General features: G+C 37.5%; 1 protein-coding gene across 1 annotated transcript in view; it reads right to left on the bottom strand.

Annotated features, from left to right (window-relative positions):
* The window catches only part of LOC107558001 (GREB1-like protein), a 35,595-nt gene extending 15,494 nt beyond the window's left edge, over positions 1–20,101 (bottom strand). Inside the window, exons 1-21 of the mRNA XM_016241602.1 lie at positions 19,865–20,101; positions 16,550–16,634; positions 15,909–16,068; positions 14,773–14,949; positions 14,351–14,527; positions 13,905–14,081; positions 12,077–12,199; positions 11,432–11,548; positions 9,306–9,446; positions 9,033–9,158; positions 8,417–8,557; positions 7,303–7,488; positions 6,812–7,114; positions 5,848–5,976; positions 5,309–5,443; positions 5,002–5,199; positions 3,914–4,094; positions 3,636–3,825; positions 2,265–2,401; positions 669–1,008; positions 472–587 (exon numbers count right to left, since the gene is read on the bottom strand). Of these exons, the coding sequence (XP_016097088.1) occupies positions 472–587; positions 669–1,008; positions 2,265–2,401; positions 3,636–3,825; positions 3,914–4,094; positions 5,002–5,199; positions 5,309–5,443; positions 5,848–5,976; positions 6,812–7,114; positions 7,303–7,488; positions 8,417–8,557; positions 9,033–9,158; positions 9,306–9,446; positions 11,432–11,548; positions 12,077–12,199; positions 13,905–14,081; positions 14,351–14,527; positions 14,773–14,949; positions 15,909–16,065 (3,251 nt within the window). The 5' untranslated portion in view covers positions 16,066–16,068; positions 16,550–16,634; positions 19,865–20,101. The remainder of the gene's footprint in view (positions 1–471; positions 588–668; positions 1,009–2,264; positions 2,402–3,635; positions 3,826–3,913; positions 4,095–5,001; positions 5,200–5,308; positions 5,444–5,847; positions 5,977–6,811; positions 7,115–7,302; positions 7,489–8,416; positions 8,558–9,032; positions 9,159–9,305; positions 9,447–11,431; positions 11,549–12,076; positions 12,200–13,904; positions 14,082–14,350; positions 14,528–14,772; positions 14,950–15,908; positions 16,069–16,549; positions 16,635–19,864) is intronic.
* Positions 20,102–26,165: the final 6,064 nt, after the last annotated feature.

Genomic DNA, 26,165 nt, shown 5'->3' with positions numbered 1-26,165 from the left:
AACCCGCATCCACACACCCCCGCCACATTTCCATAATAATCAGAGGCAGGGACGAATAAGCGGGCCGAGAATGGTTTCTTCCACGATCTCGACACCTCGGTGTGGAGATCGGGAAAAAACGGCAGGCTCTGGCACGGAGCCTCTCTGCTGGAGCTTATATTGGATGCTTGTGCACTTTGGACAGACAACAATAAATAAGACTCACAGAACATAAATCGTGACCGACACACACAGAGAGCTTCGCTGAATGACAGAAAGCTAGCGCCGGCGGCACCTCACGTGCTTTTAAAGCTTCCTGGTCAGGACGTCTTGCCCATCGTTCGACTGATTACACATATGATTCAGAGCTTGGTATCGCTGAAGGCGTTCCCCCTAGCGTTTTCCGACGCAGCTCGAGTTCCCGAAGGGGAACTGAACATTTTTAAGCAGTCTCAACTGTGTATATATAAAGAACAACATCACATGGAGTACCTTGGGAATGTCTCTCCTAGAGGATCTTTCCCTGTGAGGATGACAATGCATGGAAGTCCTTCCAGATCTTCATATGAATGAGGGGCCCACTCTTCATTCCTACAGCCCCTACAAGCCTGAAATACACAGATTGTTTATTCCAAGCTTATTCTGGTGATTTTAAGGAGCCCATATTCATGAGGGGATCTGGTTTTTACCCGCAGACGGGCACAGAAGTGGACTGGCAGGCTGATCTCGGCAGTAGGGCTTCCCAGCAGAACAGCAAAGCGGTACTGTAGGCCCAGCTTATCCCGGGCCTCCTCAAGCCGCTCCTGTGCCAGCCGTGCCAGCTGCAGCGAGGGCACGCGCACCAACAGCATGTGCCCGCACCCGTGCCTGCTGCGGCCCGGGACGCTCAGCAGATCCTCCACCATGGCGAGGGTCTGAGGGGTCACGTGATCCCGCAGTGAGGGGGCCGCCGTGAGGGCCATCAGAGCCTCTGTGTACTGCTGTATCAACAGATAGCTGCGGATCACCATGCTGTGCAAATGCGGGTGCCTGAAATGAATGAGGAAGACACAATGAGGGATATCAGTGGAAAGATACAGCATATGCTTATGGTTTGAAATGCACAAAAACTGCCAATTTAGACATGGATCTGAGTCTGAGACAGGGTTATTAGAGACTAACTAAAAGAACTAAAAGCATTAAAAAAAAATTTTGTTACTTGAAATAAAATGTAAATCTAAAATAAATAAAAAAACACGTATATTTATTTCCATGGAAAATGATAAAAGTTTACATTAGGGAACTCTTCTCACTATTAACTATTTGTGTATTAGCAGTGCGGATCCTAGACTTCTGGGGGCCCTACGCAAAACTGTGTGGGGGGGGGGGTGGTTATGAATAAACGAATGAAATGCATTTGTCCGTGTTTCACACTGTCTCGAATCGCGCTCCTGGAAAGCGCTTGAGAAACAGTGTCTCTTCCGCGGCTTGGTACGCTTTCAACTCGTTTTATTTGGTCTCGAGCATGACTGTACGACATTCACATTGCATGATTTGACTGATTTTTAAGTAAAAAGGGCGACAGTGCACCGTTTTAAAATAAAAGATCATTCATGTTTTCATAACTGCTGGACAAATTCAAAAACGAAACTAAAATTAAATCATCTTTGAGAGCAAGGGGGCCCCTGGTGTTTCGGGGGGCCCTACGCAGTGTGCGTATTTTGCGTATAGGGAGGATCTGCTCTGTTTATTAGCATATTACTAGCATATTGGCTATTTATTAGTACTTATTAAGCACATATTAATACATGACCATATTTTAGATCCCTTAACCCTACCCCATACCTAAACTTAATTACGGCAACTACCAATAAGCATCAAATTAGGAGTTTATTGAGGGAAAAATGTGTTCCCTAAACTAAAGTGTTACCAGAAATATTTCTCAGTTTTATTTAGTTTTACCTGATGTACTAAAATAACTAAAACTGAACCTGAAATAAAAAAATTATAAAAACTATATAGACATATTAAAAAAAAAAAAACTATAATGAAAATGACAAAAATACAAATTACAAAAATTACAAAATATATATATATATATATAAATAAAAAATACTGATAAACACTACGAAACTATTTCATTAATACTCTAATAACAGTGGTCTGAGATGAACTTAAAGATATAGTTATGCATTTACAGTGTAAAAAGCAGTTAAAAAGGAATGCAACTTGCTTTAAATGCTCATTTTGTTCTCGTAATGTTTTTTTAGAAGTACATTCTGAGTGAATATGAAAATGGGACTGACCTCTCCAGCAGGGTTTTGACCATCCGTTCAAAGGCGTCGTCACAGCGAAGGATCGGACTCGCCACTCCCCACTGCAGGGACCTGCTGTAGTCCTTCAGCCCAAAGTAGACCAGGTCCTTGGGAGAAGCCTCAGCCTGCTGTTACATGCAAACAGTAATCTGCTCATTTTACTTTACTGAGCAAAACACAGTGTTGTTCTCTTTTTACTCTTATAGTTCTTGTCTATGAACACATCTAGGTCATTATAAAATAACAAGAATCCAGATTCATTTTAATGTGTCTGATGAATAGGAATCTCTGACATTAATATCACACCACAGTTTGTTAAAAATGTGATTGTGTGAATTTACATTGAAACTGCTGCAGTAAAGATTTTTTTTAAAGTTACAAACTTCCTGGGATCCAAGCTTAACCACAAAGCACAGAATGTGCTGGAAAGACTTTATTCACAGAGAAGAAAAAAAAACATTAATGGCTACTAACCTTTGTGAGAACACCCATAATTTGTTAAACCAAAAAACTTGAACAATCCAACATCAAAACCAAGACCGTAACCACATACAGTATTTAAAAATGAGGCACTAAATATAAAAGCTTCAACATCAATTATTCAAAATAATAATAATAATAAATACTGATTGACCACCATTCTGGAGATTGCTTTACTCGAATTAGGAGACCTACAGAAAACTAAATAAAAGGAACAAGAGGAAAAATGTAAAGATAAATTTTGCATTATTAAATGCGCCTCTAAATTTGTGCATGAAACTGTGTTTATGTACGCTACCATTCAAAAGTTTGGGGTCATTAAAATTTTTCATGTATTTGAAAGTCTCTTCTGCTCACCAAGGTTGCATTTATTTGTTAAAAAATACAGTAAAATAGTAATATATTGTGAAATAGTATTACAATTGAAAATAGCTGGTTTCTATTTGAATATATTTTGAAATGTAGTTTATTCCTGTGATGTAAAGCTGAATTTTCAGCATCATTACTGCAGTCTTGATCCTTCAGAAATCATTCTAATATGATGATTTGCTGCTGAAGAAACATATCTGGTTATTATCAATGTTGAAAACAGTGTTTTTGTGGAAACTGTGAAACTTTTTTTTTCATGATTATTGATGAATAGAAAGTTCAAAATAACGGCATTTATTTGAAATATTGTTAACATTATAAATGTCTTATACTGTCACTTTTAATCAATTTAATGCATCCCTGTTGAATAAAAGTATGCTTTAAAAAATACTGTACTGAGCAGTAGTGTACGCATGTACACTTAAAATACTTGTCAATCATCTCATTTAGCTGAAGTCTTATCTGTCCTCCATAAATTCCTTTACAGTTCTTCTCGGGGTCAGTGAAACTCACCAGGTCGTCAGTGTTGGGCCAGTGCACTTCATTCTGGGTACTGATGCGTGACTGACGGCTCTGCAGGGTGAACGGGAAGCAGCTGACCTGCAGAACCAGCAGGTTTATTGCTTCCAGAACCTCTGGACAGTTCACCACGCGGTCGGCCAATCCCTGCAACTCCCCGTGACAAACCGACCCTGACAGAGCGCTGACAGAGAGAGAGAAGAGAGACAAGAAGTCTTAACACTGACATTTCTGACAGTCCCTTTTACAAACCACGTAGCTGTTTTTCTTACCTGGTCAGGTCGACGTGCGAGTTGTCGTGAATGAGGACGAAGAGCGTGTAAGGGTCCTGCTTGACCTTTCTCATGAAGGCCTCCATTTTTGTGTGGACCTCCGCGTCCAGACGCACCACATACTTGTCAGACTTCTGCAGGGCTAATGAGGCGTCCTCTATACCTAGATCAATCAGGACGCCTAGCAAAGACATGAGGACAACAACAATGTAAAATATAGCTGCAAGCAGCAATTACGGGGTCAAGCACAACAGAGGCCAAATGAGGAGCTAAGCAGGGCTGGGAGCATCAGACCAACTGCAACAATGAGTGGTTAAAAATATTGATAGATTATTATAGTCGAAATGGCTGAAAAATCACAAATACAATCACTAATAATACGATTTAAATGCTTATCACTTTTGACCAATAGGTGGTGGTTTTATCACATTATTATGGTGTGGTCAGTGTGAGGTGACAATGACACATAAAAAGTTTGATACGTTATTCGAGAACGGTTTAGTTTATCGACAAGCTTTCGATGACTTATTTCGATGATAATTATGTATTCGACTCTGCATGAGCCAGAGGAAAAAAATGTTTTCCTTCTAAACTTTACAATTCAATAGTTATTCGCATAAACATGTTCTATCTGTTGGTGGCACTAGAGGGTTTGAGTTAAGAGACAACAAACTTGTTATGGTTAATGTTGAGACTGCCCTCTATCTGTGTGCCAAATTTCATAACTAACGAATACAAGAGGTGCCTTCGCACCTTCTGTGCTTGGCCCCTAAATATTGTTGCAATGACTCTTTCATCAAATTAAAGGGATAATTCACCCAATCGTTTACTCCAAACCTGTTGCTGGTCCCCATTGACTTTCACAGTATGGGGTAAAAAAATACTATGGAAGTCAATAGGGACCAAAAACTATTTGATTACCCACATTCTTCAAAACATAATTTGACAGAATTTAAATTGGAGAACTGTCAATTTAACTTTCCAGGCAAGACGTTTTTGTGAAAATGTTCTTGTTTGGGCTTGACATTGGAAACAAGTTGAATATTTTTTTTGAAACAGGCAAAACTGTCGCTTCTGCTGTGACGTACCTGATTGTCGTATTCGCTGGACTGTTTGGTGAACCAGGACATGGGACGGCGGCACTAGAATCAGGAAGTCCACTTTACAGAAGCGGCCCAGATCTAAGCTCTGGCTCCCTGAGTCGGCGATAGCACACACCTGCGACAAAAGGCTGCGTGCAACACTCAGCTGTGGAGGGTGTATCTGAAAGCCATCACTCAGCAGATCTGTCACACATCAAAAGTCAATTAGTGTTTTCCAGCGCCAAATATAAAGTTTTATCATGAATCGGGCCAAGTGAAGGGTTTGAGACGTACGGAGACAGCAAAGGCTCACCTGGCCCTGATTCTGGTACCATGGCTGCGGCCTCTTGGGAGTGGATGTACTCGGTCAGATGTCCCTGAAAGGGCTGAACCACACGGTCTTTGCGCTTGCGCTGGTACCGAACCAGCTGTTTGTCCATGTTGTCACCTGTAGCGCCACAATCAATTTGAAATGAATAAAGGAGACACATGCATGTGCTACAGTTAAAAAATCTGAAAGTTTTTTTTTTAAAGAAAGTAGCACTTTTATTCAGCAATGTCTGTTTCAAATAAATGCTGTTCTATTGAACTATCTATTCATCAAAGAATCCTGAAAAAAACAAAAAAAAGCATAATTTACAATCTCATCCTAAATTATGTTCAGCTTTTGAAATACTTCCTAAAATCACCAAAGAGGGCGCAATAACCGCACTAATCTACTTCACCTTGCAATATGTGCTTGGCCCCAAAACTGCTGCTTACATCTATATTCTTCAAATAATTTCTAAATAAAGGACAATGATAAGTTGATGAAAACTGATGGATCCACTAAATTACTGCACTGAGACTCACCTAATGAGGTGCTCTGGAAGTGCGAGGCGAGCACACTAACTTTCCCTGTGATGAGCTCATAGCTGATCTCCTTCAGAAACTCATTGGTAGTGAGCATGCTCTCCGCCAAAGCTCGAGACTGATATTTACCTGAGAAAAACAACAGCACGGGTTCACTAACACGACAGTGACAAAAACAAACCTTTCAACTTAATTGAGTGAGTTTTCATGCACAATCTTACAATGTGTAAACTCCTTAAATGCATTCTTATATCACGGAAAGGCCAAAATTGGTCTAAAATTAAACTTGAAACTAAAGGCTTGTGCACACCGGGACGATTATCACGCGAGATTATCGCCGACGTTTAACCCCTCGTGACTAAAAACAAAGGGCGCCAATGTGAGTGTGCACACCGACGCGCAAAACGCCAGGCGTTAAAAAACGTTTTTTTATTTTTGTTTGATGCGCCGCATTAAAAACTGGCCAACCAATGAGATTGGTGCTTTTGTTCACATGCCTGGAGCTGCTGAAGTTACAGTAAAACACGACTTGGTGGCGCTCAAGCAAAAAACGGTCTTGCCGAGCACACATTGATACCTAATGCCGAAGAGGAAGTAAGTAGACGAAGAAGATGCATCGAGGCAAGATGAATGTAGAGCTGCTGGTCTCATTGGTGTATGAACACAAAGAGCTTTATGACAAACGCGACAGCGACTACAAAAATCTCGATAAGAAGGAGTTGTTATGGAGAGGTATTGCAGATCAAATAGGATTCGATGTGTACCGGGGTATTTCAGTTTTTCATTAAGCGCCATCTAATGTCAGGCAGAGAATTTGTATGTTCACTCGGCTCATCGCCAGCGAAAATCGCTTGCGTATGAACACACAAGACACGTCAAAAAACTCTGGCGATAAGTGCACGCGATAATCGTCCCGGTGTGCACGAGGCTTAAGAATGAAGTCTTTGAGAGCAGCAGAACATACCCAACACTAACACGCAGAACTCATTAGCTCCACTTTTGGAGGTGCAGATAATGAGCACATAATTGGGCAGACACTGCTGCTGCTGCGGTGGTGTTTCACTCAGCGAGCGCAGCGACTCAGAGATGCCCTCGCCCAGAGAGCCATGGCTGGCCAGCACCTGAACGCCGCCCCCTGACACACTGGCCTCCATTCGAGCTAACCAGGGAAGCTGGGCGGGAGACACGGGAGGGCCGGTCGGACCGCACAGCATGGCCTTCAGTACAATCTGCTCTAACTCTTCCCGTAACGGGATCTGCTCCATACCTGCATTAAAGACAGGAAAAGGAATGGTCATCTCACTACAGAACAAATACTCACTGCTCTTGCATAATACTTGAGCTAGATGCATTTTAAGTAAGACATTTAACAAGCTGTGCACTCTTATCTATAAGTGTACAGATACATTCATGTTATTGATGCACTAAAACTTATTGTCTGTCAGTGTTATTTACCCAGCCGAGCGAGGTATTGCAGTGTGAGCAGTATCATGGTCTCTGTGGTGAGTAACTGGCTTGCTGACATGCCCAGACTGGCGAGGGTCTTCTCATTGAGCTCTCGGCCCTTATAGCAGCTCACCAGCAGGGGGCTCACCACCAGATCACCCACATTGCCAAAGAAGTACGGTAAAGTGCCTTGACCTGGAGAGAAACATTCAAACAAACAAGTTCACACACACACACACATCCAAACACTTAAAAATGGATTAAATCAAGAGATCTGGTAATATTGTGTGCTGTGATGAACGTATTTCTGTAACACTGACATGAATATTAAAATAGTATTTCAGATTATGCTAGTATCACGATGTTTATAGTTTTGTTCTGCATGTTTCCAAATTTGAATGGTTTCAAATATTTAAAAATATCTATAAAATAAAGGATAATTCCTGCTAATATATAGATTAACTACGTTAAAAGCTGTTCTGTTAAAAAAAATGTCTTAATATATAATTAAAAATAAAAAAACAAAAATAATTTATTTAATATTGTTAGTAATTTGTTTATTGACAAAAATGTTGCTGAGTGGTTTGCGACTAGCTCTCCTTTATTTTGAATCTCTATCTTATTATCACTCTTTGCTGTTTAAGTTCTTAAATATAAATTAAATATGATTATTTATCTGATATTGTCAATCAAATCTATCTATCTATCTATCTATCTATCTATCTATCTATCTATCTATCTATCTATCTATCTATCTATCTATCTATCTATCTATCTATCTATCTGTTTCATCACTCTGACAGTTTTTGCTTTATGCCCACTAAAAATATGAAAACATGAATTCAGAAATTAATATATCTGATATTGTCAATCAAATCTATCTATCTATCTATCTATCTATCTATCTATCTATCTATCTATCTATCTATCTATCTATCTATCTATCTATCTATCTATCTATCTATCTATCTGTTTCATCACTCTGACAGTTTTTGCTTTATGCCCACTAAAAATATGAAAACATGAATTCAGAAATTAATATATAAATACACATACATACACACACACAGTTATATGTATGAGCATTTAATATATAAGCCTGTTATGAAGACAGAGTACTGACCAATGAGAAGGACTGGTCGGACCCCAGAGGAGTTCAGAAGATTGTCAGGAATGATGACCGTTTCTCCTGCTGTGATTGGTTGGGGTTGTATGACCCCTGACACTGATGGAGGCTGCTGATTGGACAGGGACAATAAAGAACCTGAAAAGAAAGAGCAAAACATTACAAGTATGTACTTTTTGTACTGGAACATACAGCATGTGCTGTCAAGCCATTGTGGAAACCTAATAATACTTTAGATGGATCTCTTCAGTCTCTCACGCTTTGTTAACGTGGCACTCTAATCAATGTTGTGGACAAGGTAACTAAGCTACATGATCACAGTGGATGGATCTCCAGTCTCCACTCCTTCAGTTGTTGTAATGCATAAACCCTGCTAAACAGTTCAAGACCTACTTTAGCGTGACCTTTCACCTCTATTTCTATGAAAACAATGAATAAATCATCCTTGTGGATGGAAAATGTCACGTCCCTTGGTACTTGTTAAAAATAAAAGCGAAGGTAATCAAATTCATGGCTGTGTTCTGCTCAGGGACATGCATAAACAGCCTGGAGGAACAGCACAAAAAAGCACATTAACAAACAACAGGCTGAGGATGATTCAGTCGAGACCCACCAGAGCTACACGTCAGCGGACGGATGGCTGGCACAGGGACGGCCGTGGCCGGGACGGGGACGAGAGAGGTGGGGTGCCAGCTGCGGTGACGCTTTTTAGGTGGACCCGATGACATAGCAGAGGATGCTGCAAAAAAAGAGTACAGGATGGAAAATGTTTGCATAGTGTAAATTGCATAGTTTGCAATTGCATTTGATGATGCCTTCTAAAAACAGATTTGACAACTAATGATATGCATCAGACAGCATTGTGATTGGCTGGTTTAATGCTTACCTGGACTGTCTCCCGGTTCTGTGGTCCTATAGCCATGAGTAGGTGTGGCGAGTGGGTTTGTATGTGGTGGGCTCAGTAGACTGGACCGTCCATCCATACTTAGACCATTAGTTAGACCATTTACTCGCAGGGCAGTAGGAACTGAACAACAAAAATATAAGTTTTGAAGTCAATAAAACAGTGTAGAGAAATAGATATACACAAGCGGTCGGCACGTCTCTTTAAGGCAGCATTTATTTAATCACAAAAATACAGTAATATTGTGAAATATTATTACAATTTAAGACAACTGTTTTCTATTAGAATATATTTTAAAATTTAATTTATTCCTGTGATGCAAAGCTGAATTTTCGCCATCATTACTCCAGTTTGCAGTGTCACATGATCCTTCAGAAATCATTCTAATATGCTGATTAAAAAAAATATATACTTTTATACACACAATTTGTATAACACCATTTCAGACTAAAATGTATTCAGGAATTTCCTAAGTGCCCTGAGGAGTGTCATGTTTGACACATTAATGGCTAATGTCCACTCTTCTGGTGACAAACTATGCAAACACCACATCAACGCACATAAATTCAGTCTCGCTCATTTCTGAAGGATAATGGGTCCTGTGGAGCACAGTTTATTGATTTCCTTTAACTGAAGGCATATTGATAATGAACTGCTGGGCCACTTTTACATCTAATATTCCTGACACACACATAAATAGAGCACATATGTGTTAAACGTCAATCGCAGGGATCGTGAAGCGTGGGCTGACATTAAAATCCTTAATACAGAATTTCTGTATTAAGAGTTAATGTGTGTGTATGTGTGTGTTTGCAAAAGGGTTACATAAGCAGCCAATACAAATGACCTTCAGAGAAGAGATTCATTCTATCCTTTTGTAGAGAAAAACAAACAATGAAACAGCTTTCAACATGTGAACCACAAAGTTGATCATTTTTGGTCGGTCATTAATTATCAATGTATTCATTTAAAAATAGAATACAAATGCATTTTAATTTGAATATTTTCCCTTGTTTATTGTTTGGAAACATAGCAAAATATTTAACAAAATGTGTTTTTGTTAAAAAAAACAATGATAATTAAATGTGTAAATTATATTCAAAGAAATCTATGAATACTATATATATAAATAATTCAACTTTTCTAGAAGAAATCATGAATTAGTCAAAAATAAAATACAAATGCAAATGCAAATACATTTTACCTTATGTATTGTTTAGAAATGTAGCAAAATATTGAACAAAAATGTGTTTTTGTTAAATAAAACAATGATTAAAATTGGAAATTATATTCAAATAATTCTATGTATATTAGATTATATTTAAACAATCTGTTAATTTTATGGATGGAATCATTATCAATTTATTCATTTAAAAATATATAAAATATAAATAAATAAATTTGTAAATTATATTCAATGAAATCTATACGTATACTATATATAAATAATTGATCTAACTCTTCTAGAAGAAATCATTCATTATCAATTTATTCATTTAAAAATGAAATAAAATGCAAATACATTTTAATTTTAATATTTCACCTTATTTATTGTTTAGAAATGTAGCAAAATATTGAACAAAAATGTGTTTTTTTGGAAATTATATTCAAATAATTCTATGTATATGATATTCTATTTAAACAATCTACTAATTTTATGGATGAAATCATTATCAATTTATTCATTTAAAAATAGAATACAAATGCAAATCTGAATTACCAATTCAATAGATACTTCAATTAATTTGATAAACGTTAACTATTTAACTATTTAATGTTCAAATATTTAACAAATTTTTTTTGTTAAATATAACAAGGATAATTCAATTCTGAAATGGTCTTTAAATATAATAATTGGGCAGCTGCTGAATGTACAGTGTGGTTTGTTTACATTTCTAATCCAAACAATGAGACATTTCCTTTAGCAAACACCAAGCACACTGAATCGTTAAATTCAAAACCCATCAAAATCATTTTAACAATTTGCACTGAACGTTTCAATGCAAAAGCAAGTTGTACTTCCTTTCCAAATGATATACAGCTTTTTAGCATGGTATTATAAGCAATCAATGCTACTTGAAATTCAAAACGAGACAGATATCTCATACCGATCGGTAAAGTCTTGGTCCTGTGGGTCGGTGTGTTCAGCGATTTGTGGAAGCCCAGCTCTGGGGGTCCGAAAACCCCTAAAGATGAGCCAGACCGCATGCGGGCAGGAGGCGAGTCTGTGGATCAAAGAATAACTTATTATGATTGCAGCTTTGCTTTTTTACTCTTCATGGGAAATGAAGAAGATATGGCATTTAAATCCAAAATTCGATACAATAATGAGTCTTTCTCCTAAACCTGTTTTGTGCGTTGTAAAAGACTGTTATTGCCACTAATGGACGCACTCTGCTGCCAGCTGGCCGGCTCTCTGAATGGTGTTGTGAGGAAGAATGAGACAATGACTTTTCTTTCTTTCACTAAACACTGTTGGGTAAACACTGTGTGGCCTCCAGCCAGATGTCACCGAATGCTGAGTAGCCCCCCCAGTTTCACCCCCTACCCCCTTATGTACCCTCCCCCAGGACAGAACATGACCTCTGTGCATGCAGAAACCAGCAGAAGATGGACAGATGCAGCATATGCTGTCTTATGTGCTCCAGAGCTTCAGTTGTGCATGAGGCTTAAAATTGCATGTTTTTACAAGAGAAACATAGAATTTTGTATAATAAGGTATGTGATATTTGATGGTTCACACATACACTCACCTGAGAGGGGGAGAGGAGATGGACTGTGGCCATTTGTGTCTCCATTTTCTTTGCTGCTTAGTGAGGATGAGGAACTAGGTTTGGATGAAGAAGCACTGTTCGATAATGGCCTTGTCTTACAGTCTGAAAAAAAAATGCACAGTTAATGTCAAGTGAATCATCTGTTCCAATCAAACAGATTCAGTATCAACTTTATGTATAATATGTTTGGATGGAAAGGATGTACAACATATCGGGGACATTCTTTTTTTTCATTGCTACAGGCATAAGAATAAGATCATTTCAGGGCCCATTTTCTCAATTTAAACAGTACTTCTTTTCTATAGTTTGTATGGAAAGAATCATCAATTATCAATTTGTGAATTTAAAAATAGAATACAAGAGCAAAGTACATTTACATTTGACCTTATTTGATGTTTAGAAATGCAGCAACATAATTAACAAAAACGTTTTGTTAAAAAATACACTGATAATTAATTATATTCAAGGAATTCCATGTATTCCATGTTCCATTATATTCTTTGTTACTCATTTATTCTAACATTATTGGAAGAAACCATTAATTATCAATTTATTAATTTTAAAAATAGAATACAAATGCAAATACAAAAAAAATAAAAATAATATTTAACAAAAATTTTGTTTTTGTTAAATAAATCAATGATAATTAAATTTGGAAATTATATACAAATAATTCTATCTGTACTATATTATATATAATTTATCTTAACTTTTATCATCAATTATCAATTTAGTCATTAAAAATACAATTGCAAATGTATATAAACATAATAAACATTTAAAAAAAATTATTTTAACTTTAATATTTTACTTTACTTTTATGTTTATAAATGCAGCAAAATATTTAACTAAATGTTGTTTTGTTAAACAAAACAATAATAATTAAATTGGAAATTATCTTCTATGTATACTATATTCTATGTAAAAAAAGATCTTAACATTTCTGGAAGAAATAATCAATAATCACTTTATTAATTTAAAAATAATATACAATTGCAAATAAATTTTAATTGCAATTAAACATATATTTAAATTAATTTGATATTTTTCTTATTTAAGAAACATAGCAAAATATTACAACAAAATATGTTTTTTTGCTGAATAAAACAATTACACTTGATAATTACACTCGGAAATTGTCTTCAAATTCTCTATATATATTATATTCTATGTAAATAATTGACCTTTTATGGAATAAATAATCAATTATTAATTTATTAATTTAAAAATAGAATTCAAATGCGCATAAATTTGAATTAGCAATTAAATGGATGTTTAAATTAATTTGATACATTTTTAACTACTACAGTATTAGTTTACAATTACAATACAACACATTCATAATTCTGTCTACTGACATTTTCTTTTTATCTATATTTTATTACTATATTGTTATTTATAATTAATTGTATATTCTCTTTATTATTAGTGTTTTTATTACCTTAAATTATATGTATGTCTGCATTATGTTTGTACTTTCTGTACTGGAAGCTCCTGACACCAAGACAAATTCTTGGTGAATCAAGAATCAAGAATCAGAATCAGAATCAGAATCAGAATCAGAATCACACACGCAAGGCAATAAAGCTCTTTCTGATTCTGATTCCGATTTGAACTTATTCAACATTAAAATGTAATGTTTTACAAAAACATATTTTTTTACATTTGGAAATAATCTTTAAATACAATATCTTAATCCATTTGCTAATCGTTAATCATATTAATTTAAACAAATAACATCGTCAGCATTTTCAAGACACTCCTCTATCTGTGCCACGGGGCATTTTGCACATTGTACGTGTGCTACCTTTCCAGCAGATGAGGGTTCCCTTGCACAAAGCACCCTGAGAGTTCTTCACCAGGTAGTACTTTAAGTGCTTCTGCTTCTTCGGCTGAGTGGATAACTTCAGGTTGATGTGGTTGGAGAACTCAGTGAAGTAGCGGAACCCTTTCTCACCACAGCCCACACAGTTCCCCGAAAACCCTTCACGAACACACACATACAAACAGACTCTTTAGAAAGACTACACAAAGAAAGGTTTCTAACCAAGACTTACACTGCATCTAAACAGGCAATAAAATATATTCAATATTGCTTTCTGAATGGCTGATTTTGTTACTTTACATAACATTTCACAGACAGAGTGAGTTTTGTAGATTACCAAGAGCTTGTAACACTCCAAAGAGAAAGGAACAATTGAAATTGCATCATATGACCCCTTTAACTTCCTGGAATTGTATTGGAACACCAACCTAAAAGTGCATTTTTCCCATTCTCATCTGGCAGGAAGCGCTTGTCCACTGCACAAACGAGGATGTGCTCTGGGATGCTGGGAGATTTGGCACCAATCAGCTCAAACCCCGCGGGAACCTCGATAGACTCTGTTGCCATGGAAACCAGGCGCAGATCCTTTCCCGCTTGACAGAACCCTGGGCACAGATGAATCAGCGATATAATGAAAACTGGCCACGCTGATGTAGCTAAACACACGGTGATTTACTGTTTACACAATTTTTCAGTGCCACTGTCTCTAGTTTTGCAATGTCATTACCATACGTTTCACTTTGACACTGACTTGGCACTTTAAATTTGCTCTCTTCATAACACTGTGACATAACATATGACTTCAGAAGACCCGGAATGCATGCTGTAAATGGTCTACCAATTTCCCTACCATCAACAGTGCAGCAGCCGTCAGGAGGGGGTCCCTGCAGGTAAGGCAACGGTGGGCTGCTGGTGTCTGAATCCTCCTCGTCATCCATATCTTCAGTGGATTTGATGGACTGGCAGTTCACTAGCACATGGCTGGATAGGTCGGACCTCATGCTCAGGTCCATTTTGGGCTTAATATCTGGAGGGTAGAACCAGAAACAGGTGTGTTAATCATTAAACACCATTTTGATATTTCAAAAAGAAAAATATGTTTTCCCTGTTGGTGAGTTTGTCAACTATGTTATGGACAAACTGTATGGGTTTACAGGTAACACAGTTTCACCATTTGACTCATATTTTCAATGGAAGGCCTTGTCTGGCCAACCAAATGCTATTTTCCTGATAATTTTAACCTCAAAATGTACTATGCATTTGAATTTAAATCATAAAAATATTGCAACCCATAACAATGTTCCCAACATAGTTGATAGGCAATCAATAAACTCCATGTCAATAGGTCACTGGACATCAAGTATAGAAATAATTTACCACAAAGTGTTCAAAAAGTCGGTCGCAGAAGAAAATCACGATGCTGGTCATATGGTTTTGTGATTTTTATGTATTATTATTTTTTATTTTTTTGCTTAGTAACATAGTTGACAGATTTTTTGTGGACAGTAAAACTTTTTTTTTTTTTTAAAGAAAACTGATTTTTTTCTAATGGTATTTCGGTTGTAGAAATAAATTTAATATAGATAATGTTGACTTTAAAATTTGTATTCATTATTTTGAACTCGAGACTCGTTCAAAAAGCAGACATGGCAAATACTGTAATTAAAAGGACATAAAGACAATTTCAAAGAAACTGAAAAACAGGGTGCACAAAATTTATGTGTGAGATTATAGCATGCATTTTTTCTTTCTACTGGATAAAATATGATATTTCTGAAGAAAACTGTTAGAAAAAACTATTATCATCAATGGACATGAAATGTACCCTAAATTATAGACGGAATGACCCATAAATAAAGCTTTTTGATGGATGTAATAGAGCTTCTCTGACTAAGATTTAGAAAATCTCTACCATGTTTCTCCTTAAAAATGCAATTTATGATTAAGTATGAATCAAAATCATTTCGTTTGAAGGCAAATGATTACCCTCCAGGTTGCTAGGATACTGATCGGGCTCGAGATACAGCTGTGTGAATACGGGCTGTGGGTCGCCGCCGCTCGATCTTAATGAAGCCTCTATAGAGTTGTGAAGAGCCTCCTCAAAGCGTGCAGATTTCAGCTGCCCCGCGTATGAATTCCCCATGATCTGAAACAAAACGTACAATTTTCACATATTCATTGTGTTTAAATATGTCCTGCATAAACAACACCACACACATCATGATTAGTTCAGTTTTGAACTCACAAAGTAGAAGTTTCATGGGTTAATCTATAATGAAACCGATGGACTGCGTGGATGAGATTTTAATTCCAGGCCTATTTGTAGTCTTTTGTAGAATAGACCTTGAATCTGTTTCAGCTGTATTGCTAGCACAAATAGTCCTGAGCATGTGCAGAAAGTACCTGAAAGAGTCAACAGCTATACTTCATCAGGACAGTTACAATGCCTGATTTCAAACAGTAGGACTCACACACAAATCAAATGAGACGGGAGTTCAATCAAGACAATGAGTCTGCCGCTTTAAGTTCAATGAAAAAACCCTCAAAGACAGCTCTCATATCTGATTATTATGCAATAATACGGCTGCAACAATAAACTCCATTTTGGAAAATATTTACCGCTATACCTTTGATTATATTTCTTTAGCTGCAGAAGGACAGGATCACCTCTTCTCCATGGTGTATCAAAGTTGAACCGCAGTATTCCTGCACCTACAGACAAAGAGTCAGAGCTTCATTTACAGTATAAATACCATATGATAAATAACTTGATAGGACAATCCATTGGGAATAACAGTTGCTTGAACTGCACAATTGAATCTAAATATTAATGCAGCATTAGAAATTTGCAATGGGGATTTAAAAGCACTGAATGGAGAATGCATTGCAGTATAAATCAGTAAGAATCATATGTAGTGAGTATTAATCCATGCGTTATCTCAGATCAGACAGTTGTGTGTAAAGCTGAACAGATCGCAGTGATCTTCAACATATGTAGCTGTTAACTGATAACACTGAGGGATGAGTTATAAGACACTATGACCTCAAGGGAATGTTTGTGGAACGCACAGAGGAAAGGATCTCCATGTCTCCTACTTTCAGGCTCACACAAAGACTGATGGGACAGGTTTTGTTCTTTTGGCCTGGTTAAAACAAGAGTGAAATGCAGTAAAGCCATCAATCAGTCAGTAAATACTTCTGCCAAAAGTATCCCAAATTTGTAAAGATTATATGACCTATATACTTAAAAAAAATCTGAAAATGAACAACTGTGTGAATCGTTTTTATTAGTAGTTTTTAAAAGTCTAGGTTATAAAATGGATTTGCTTACTGATCTCTACCAGGTGACACGCCTGGTAAATAAATACTGCAGCTACATTAAATATAGTATTAGATGTCTGCATTTCTTTGGACATTGCAAGATTTGTGAATGATTACCAAGAAAACCGGATAAAATTGAGACTGACTACAGTCCAAAGAGGCACATTTCACCATCAGAATCACTGAAAAGCTTCCTCTATGAAACTCCAATGGATATGGGTCAGCAAATCCATTTTTTTAGATACAAAAAACCCAACAAAGTCTCTGCAGATTGACATGGAAAACTGCTGGTGTGACGCATGGGTCATGTCGATTGATGCCACAACTGAATAACTCAGAAACAAGTAGCACACCCTGTTTTGCAAACAGCTCACCAGAGGCCTGTTGGGCCAAGTTTCAGCTTATCACTCATCTTGATACTGTGATAAACAGAAGAAAAGTGTGGTAGCAGCATCTGAGCATAGTTTTGTCCTGCCTTCAGGGCTCTCAGGGTCCAGTTTGAACTGCTAATGACATTCAAAGGGTGTTAAATGCTAATGTGGACATGCCTGCAGAGGGCTCTGCCTTTAGGCCAAAAACTGTTTCAGCTCTAGTCACTTCTTACTGCTTCCATACAGGCTTTCAATTTGTTTTCTAATCCTGACTGATTATCTACAATGTATACAAAAAAAGCAGTCATGACCCATATATATATATATATATATATATATATATATATATATATATATATACACTGTATTTCCTTATATATGGATGATCAATATATTAAATGATTTAATGGTATATTGAAAATATACAGCCGCTTTCATATATTGAAAAATATGTGACAATATATTTAATTATATATTATAATATATGTAATTTTATATTTAGTAATTCACTTCATAACATACAGATGTGCATGTGATAAGATATGGTACTGCATGTGTATAAATACATTGCAGATATATTTACTCATGCTGTATTTACACACATATAGACATATATAAATATATTTGCAAAGCATGCTGGGAACTTGAAATCTGCTGTAACGCATTCTGTGAATGTGTGTATACATGTGTATACATCCATTCACATTTATATGGAAACATGTATGTGCAATATATGTGCACAATAAAGGATAAAACTTTATTAATTTGACATGTAATGCTATTTTTGTCTTAATTTCTAAATATTTTATATGTATCAATATAGAGCCATACATGGTCAATGCATATATTGCAGTTTATTGAAAAATATAACCACTATTTTCCCATATATGGAAATGTATCATGTATCAACATTATATTTTGCAGTATATTCCCATATAATTTTGTTCCATAAGGAGACACATCTAAAAATGCACCAAGTCCCTTTTATTAAAAATAAATTGAAGAGAATGAATGTAGTTCATACTAAAAAAATAAATAAATAATTGAAGCTTCAATATGACACTGAAAGTGTGTAGGCAATGAACATGCCTCTTTCAACGAACAAAATAAGTTTACCGACAACCAAGGACTTGGTGTGACACAAATGGTGTGTTCAAGGATGTCCAACCCCAACTAAAGAAACTAAAAGCTGTACAAATATAAACTAGGGGATCCTGAAATAGCCAAGAAGGGAAACACAACACTTTAAGTAGCCAAAACAAACCACAGACACAGATAATTAGGCAAAGCTACAAGTTTGTTTGATTTGTGGGTAATGTTTGTTTTGTCTCAGATGAACAATTTTACACTTATGTTGTCCAATAGACACAACACGTGGGGATTTCAGTCACTATTTGGGTGCCACATGCAGTTTGATACATTAGTTTCTTGACCTAACTTTGTAAAGTAGATTTGAATATGTCAATATAAAAGGTTGTTTAATTAATAGCAACCAGGACAAAAACATTTAGCAAGAATGTTCTTAGTTGGTGAGAGATTTGTCTGGTTCATAACAAAAATGAACAGCATGATAAATATTTTTATGCCGTTGCAATTTTATAGACATTTTCAGAATGCAGATCTTTTGATTTCTTATTCTTGTAAAAGTTTGTTTGCCTCGGCACCTGAACTTGCTGAGAGCATGCTGTTATATTTCTATGTAAAAGGCCAAATAAAAGGTTTAGATGAAATGTGGTCACAGTCACACACTGCACTGTACCACTAAATACCTTTGTCTTTCTCTCAATCCACTCCCTCTTTTGTTTCCTTCCTTATCTGCATAATTACAATAAACTGATGACAATGGGAGAAAACAACTTGCTTTCAATGCACTTTCAATGAACAAATTCTACATTTGTTTCAATGTCTAAAAACAGCCCCTTTATAAGATACAAACATTTAGACTAAAAACAAACCCTTAAAGCAACACACAATGCATGATTTCAACAGTTAAGTACATCTAAACATAAAGAGTAACACTCTGTTACTTAAGTTTTGAATCTGCACTCATCACTGACCAATTCACACTTAGTTTTTTTGTTTACATTCAGAGACATTAACCAAAGGAAAGAGAGTTTAAAGAGCAAAACTTCAAGCAGGGGGATGGGACAGAGATTAGCCAATGCAAAAATCTTTAAATAAATGGGGCCATTGACACCGTATTAGCAGGAGCCGGTGAGTGTCAAAGAAACTAACATGACGCTTCTGTACCTTTCATAAGCAGCCGGGGTGTGGAGTGTGCCTCAAATCCCACTCAAGACCTTAAAGCAACTCAAAAACAAACAGCCTGTTTCCATAGCAAACGTCCTTCTGATATCCAAAAGCAGCATCAAGGCTGAGCGCGACGTGACAGTATTCCTTGTCCCTGTTGCGAGCTAGCAGATCCCTGGTTATGATAGTCCAGAGTCGGGGTAGCAATGCCTGATTTCAGGAACTCCAGCGGAGTCACCTTCTCTGTCCTGTACTCAGTGGCTCTGGATACACAAACCCTCCAGCACTCACATACACAAACAGCAGGCCCTACCCCCATTCCTCTTGCCCCCTCCCTCTTCTCGGCCATTTGCTCTGTGGTGTGAGAGGGGCATTCTCTCAGGACTCATTCATCTTGGCCTTTGCTGACCCCCTAAGGTGACAGATGCTGTTGTGGAGAGGACCATACCACAGAGCACGGCATAATAGAGGCGAGGTGCCTCCGCACACCACACGCGTGCTGCGTTCGCCACGCACAATGCGCAGATGCCGCTCTCTTAACGTGACACCGGAGACCGCTAAGTGCCACGCTCGCAGATGGGGGTACGACGTAAGGAGAAGGATCGTTTTCCTCCCCTTCTGCCGCTCCCCGTTTTATTGGGGCCATTTTACTGATAGGGCACACCAATGGCAAACTAGGGACACTTGCTAAAGAATGTGGGATCAGTCCGCATTTTGTCCGTTGGCCTTGCCTGAACATACATCCCTCCCCTCGCTGGAGGTTGACGATTAACTGAGAATTTAGGCCCATTGTAGAATTTAGGACTCATCTGGTCTAAATAACTTGATAGGAGATTGACGTTTTGCACTTTACTGGATTGATCATTTCCTACCGCGTGCCGCGGAGAAGTGGCTCAGAGGAAGTGAAAGAGATTTGAACGCAAATACAGGAGGATCGGGTTCCCCTGGTGCTCCAGGCTCTCTAACAATGATTCCATCTCTCTCCTTATCTTGCAAGATAATGGCAAAATTTTGTCACTCGGTTGACCCTTTTGTTTCAGAACCTTGGAAAACAGGAACGGTATTTAAATAAACCAGTACTGTTCCATTTGTGAACTGTTACCTTTCATAACGACTCATTATGTATCCAAAATGGCCCTCTAATAGTAATAATCTCCCTCTATTCTGGCATAAAGTGTTACCTCAAGTTTCATCAGCTTAACCCTATCTGATGACTTAAGAGGGTAAATGTACACAGTAGATTTAATCAACACACCCAAGATCCTATTTTGTCTGCAGCGAGTAGTAGGATTTGTTAATAATTGGTAACAGCCTTGTCCGTGGAACAAAAAGGTGACTTGATGCAATGGTTCAAAGAGTGTGCTGAGAACTGCAACAGTGAAATGCATTTGTCAAAGGTAAAGACACAAAGAATTTGTCAAGCAAACAACAAAACAGCCATGTCAGCAAAACAATGCATTAGAGGCACGTGCTTGGTGAGAAAATTGAAAAACATTTAAATAACCTTGCAGGAAATGTACACAAATTGATAAAAATGGCATTATTCAACATTTTTTGTCGATTGAAGGATAAGGAAATCATTTTTGATCAGGTTGAACAGTAAATCAGTAGTTTATTCTGCTTTCACAAAAAAAAAAACAGTTGGTCTACATCGAGCCATATACTTCTTCTCACCCTAATAAGAATTAGTAGATGGGGCTAAAGCAGTATGGGAGTCAGCTTTAAACAATGACCTCCCGCCCTCAGAGGGCTTTATTAGCCTCCCAGAGTCATTAATGCAGTCATTCCAGCTAATCTGGGAGCTTTGTCTAAACATTGTTTATTTTAATTGCAAGGTTTCTCCTTCAGATACCATTTGGACCACACAATGTGTAAGGACAACACTTTAAGGACCCCAAATGTGTAAGGACTTGTGATCGACAAAAGCTTGATATTTGATCAGAAACGTACCTTTGTTTGTGGGAAAGACTCTTTGTCAAGATTGTAAAAAAAAATGCATATGAAGATGCAGCACAAGTTCAATTTTCTGGGCAACCGAAGTGGCGATTCAAGGCTTTAACATTGCCAGACCTTAATGGGTCATTGGAAAAGGAGAAAGAGAGCAAAGCGGAGGGTTCCTTTGCTCAATTGAGCTTGAGGGTAAAACAAAAGAGTCAGTGAGTGATCTGGCCCTCCTCTCACCCATCCTTCAGCACTGCTTTGAGTCTCCAGCCCTGGGCACAGACAATGTGAAGTATCTTTTTCACTGCCACCTGAGAATAGATGAGTCATGTGGTTGCGGTTCTTTCAACATCATTTGGAGTTCTGTTTTGTCTTGTTTCCTACTTCCTTTTGAGAAGTGCTCCATTCTCTCGAGGTACAGCGAAACTGCCTCATTCCAGACAGACAGCATCATTGAAACCAATACAACTTGGTGAATCTTTGGAGGAACAAAAGTCCAGTTTGAGGTCAACCACAGCAGTTATTGAGTACAGAATTTAATTTTTTGGAAATGTAACTTATACTTGGCTTCTTTCTGGAGAAACGCAATCCAGATCCAATAGTGGGGCTACTTAGTCCAAATTTGGGCCAACAAAATCACAGTTTGGGGCAAACCAGAGCATAAGCTGAGTTCAGAATGTACATTTTTGAAGTGTTCCTGACTTTCGTTCCAAGAAAATGCTCAATCCAAATCCAATGGGACAAACTAAATCCAAATATAGCCAACTTAATCTGAATCTGGATCAACTAATGCTTAGGAAAACCAAAGCAGAAATAATGAATGCAGAATGCATTTCTCGCTTCTTTCTGGAGAAATGCGCAATCCAGATCCAATAGGGAAAACATAATCCAAGTGGGGCTACTCAATCTAAATTTCGACCAATAAAACAATTTGGGGCAAACCAGAGCATAAACTCTAAATTCAGAATGTATATTTCAGAAGTGTGACTCTTATTCCTGTCTTTTATTCTGAGAACCCCTAAATCCAAATCCGATGGGACAAACTTAATCCAAATATAGGCAACTTAATCTGAATCTGGGCCAACAAACATGTAGGAAAACCAAAGCAGAAATAATGAATGCAAAATGCAAGCTTTGAGAAGTGTGACTCTAGTTCTCTGCTTCTTTCTGGGAAAACGTGCAATCCAGATCCAATGCCACAAATGTAATCCAAATGGAGCAACTCAATCTAAATTCGGGTAAACTGAAGCCCAGGCAGGGGTAAACCAGTGCACAATTATTGAGAGCTGTAAGCTTTCAATTTTTAGAAGTGAGATGAAATCCTCGTCCTCGCATGGTTGTAAAAAAAACAACTAAGAATCACATAGATGAGGTGAGAGCGGAACGTGATTTTAACGCAGTGACAAATGAGCATCAGCTGGGTAGGAGGGAGATATCGAGGTGGTAATTGCCACACCTCATCGAGGTCTTCAGGAGCTATCTACTTAGTGTCAGAAAAAACAGATCTACCCTAACACAGGCCAATTACAACATAGCCTGACAATGTCACCATCACGTGAAAGCCAGTGCTGCCCCGTAATGTTCGGCCTCCCTGACCACGTAAGGGCTATTCTGGGCGTGAGGCATGGGGTCTCACGCCACTTGTCACACCGCCGGCAGGTTGTTGTTCCCTAAGCCCTGCACTCATTTGCCTATTAAAGGCCTCTCACAGACTTCCTGCTGGGGTCCTGAAGTGCAAATCGGGGCTTTTCCAGTGAGGCGAATATGAGCCAGGGCTGTGGAGATAACCTCCTCCACTTGGCCACACAAACCAGGGGGGGAAGGGAGGCTTGGGGGGAGGCAACACGAAGAGTTGAGGGAGGGAGGCAAGCTGAAAGCCAAAGCTGAAATCGGCAGAGAGAGAGAAATCCCTGAAGTTATAAAAGTGACTGGAAAATGAGAGGGGCAAGAGGGCAACCCCAAGATACGGTCAGCAGACTGCAGCGGGGTGGGATCGTGGGAGTGCTGGGCTCATTTATTAGAGTCAAAAACTGGCCTTTGTGTGACCGAAGCCCTGATTAGAGTGTTGACCTTGCCATACATTCAGCCAGAGTAAATGGCTTTAAACCCTAACTAAATCCTGCACTTAGACAAATGCTTTACGTCAGCAATTACCAAAGACCCTTTGGAAAACCTCCTATTAGTGCAATTCAACAATACAAGCAAGAACACATGGAAAAAAAGTAGGGATTCATGATATAACAGTCGTTAGACAATATATATATATTTTTTTGCCAATATTGGTATTTAATAGCGCATACTCACTTCTATCATTTTATATTTGGATTACCTTTGCTATCATGTAGCGTTCACTTAAAGTTAATCTTTAAAAACACTAATAATTTAATAACACTGTTAAATGTAATCTTTATCACATCTCAAAATGAATAATTAATTTTCATACTGTACATTATAATGTTGTCTAGGAGCATTTAAAATAACTGATTTTAGTTTTTAGTGTTTTAACGAATTACTATAGAATTTTAACATCAGCCATTTATCAGTTATTGGCCATATCATTAAGTTATCAACCATAATTGGAGTTGGAGAACTGGAGAAGCATCAAAACATCTGAGGCAGCTTCATTTAGGAGGTGATCAAATTGATCTGAACAAGTATAAATACTCACGTGTGAATCTTTTGTGCACATCTGGCTAACTGGAACAGGTCAACTACAATTTTACACCTCAAAGCCAAAGTGTCAGTGCCACATGCTCAAACAACCAACGATGACACTCATTTTGGGACTTATGTGCACCAACATGACTAGTTTTCCTTTATAGGGAGTGGATTCTCAAAAATAAAACAGTCAGACCTAAGTCTTATTCCAAAATCTGTGGTGTCCATGGGAAAATCAAGTGTCGTGATACCATGACAACGAACAAAGAGCTCAATCTGGGTGAAGAACAGCAAGGCTGCTCTGGCCAATAAACCGGAGACCTGCCGATGAACCCAACCCTGCATTTTACAACACAGACCACAGCTGTTATTCACTAGGGACAATAATAGTTCAACTGGGTTAAATGTATTTCTTTTTGCTGTATGGTTTGTTAATCGGTTGCTGTTATGCACTGATGACTGGCTGACATTAGGAAATAGACAAATTGGAGTGTTTATGTTTCAACACAAGTGCTCATTTTGGCTTAAACATTTGGTAAGCTCATACATTCACTCCTGGTTCTTAATGGTTTGTTTGTCCTGGTCTTGTTTTCAGGATTAAAGGGCCATTATAGGCAGACATTTTTGTTACAGTGGAAAAGGGGTCTTTTTTAATAGTCCTGTGTCACATGAAGCACGTATTATCAAAACAGACAAGCCTTATCAGGTGACAAGGGCCAAAGAGAGGCCAGATGTGCTTCCTGACACAATTCCTCCTGCGTTGACGCTTCATCCATCATTATTCAGGAATGGCAGTGCTGGTCAAGACACCATGTCGTTCAACCAGATGCGACTGAAGCCTTGTATTGTCATTTAATGTTTGTGATAGTTTCCAAAAAGAACATTACAAACATTAGATGACAATACAAGGCTATTTAATCTTTTTTAGGATACATTTCAACAATGGAAAAGTGTGAAAACCATTTCCAGCACTGAGTTAATCCTTGACTGATCTTGCACATCTGGTTAACTGGAAAAGATCAACCAAAGTTTTACACCTTTTCCTCAAAGCCAAAGTGTTGGTACCACATGCTAATGCTGAATTTGAGTTGGTAAAACGGAAATTAGAAATCCATGTTAGAGATGCATCAGAATTAAAATTCTGGTCGAAACAGATAAGCGGATAATTATTTTCATAATATGGCCGAAAACTGATAAAAGTTCAATTGATCAAATTTACTGATAAAATTTAAATTCTGAACTACTTTGTCTAAAATAATAAATTGTTAGAGATGCATCAGAATTAAAATTCTGGTCGAAACAGATAAGCGGATAATTATTTTCATAATATGGCCGAAAACTGATTAAAAGTTCAATTGATCAAATTTACTGATAAAATTTAAATTCTGAACTACTTTGTCTAAAATAATAAAAACTAAACTTTGTTCTATCAGTTTTAAATGCATGATTTTAGGCATCACAAAATGATATCCATTTTTCGTACTGTACGGTATAAAAAATAGATATTCATTTTGAGACTTTTATTAGTGCTTTAATTTTAAAGATGAACTTGTGGCCATTAGATGTCAACTGAAGTAATCTGAATGTAAAAATATGGAAATGAGCACAAACAATTAAAAATACATAAATCAATTAAATTTATTGATATAGATCTGATACATTGTTGGAATGTATTTAATTGGAACAAAGTCTGCAGTTTCCA

This window comes from Sinocyclocheilus grahami, unplaced genomic scaffold (assembly GCF_001515645.1).
Source record: "Sinocyclocheilus grahami isolate Dianchi unplaced genomic scaffold, SAMN03320097.WGS_v1.1 scaffold628.1, whole genome shotgun sequence".
In the NCBI taxonomy this organism is placed as follows: Eukaryota; Metazoa; Chordata; class Actinopteri; order Cypriniformes; family Cyprinidae; genus Sinocyclocheilus; species Sinocyclocheilus grahami.
This window is presented reverse-complemented; position numbering and strand designations above follow the sequence as displayed.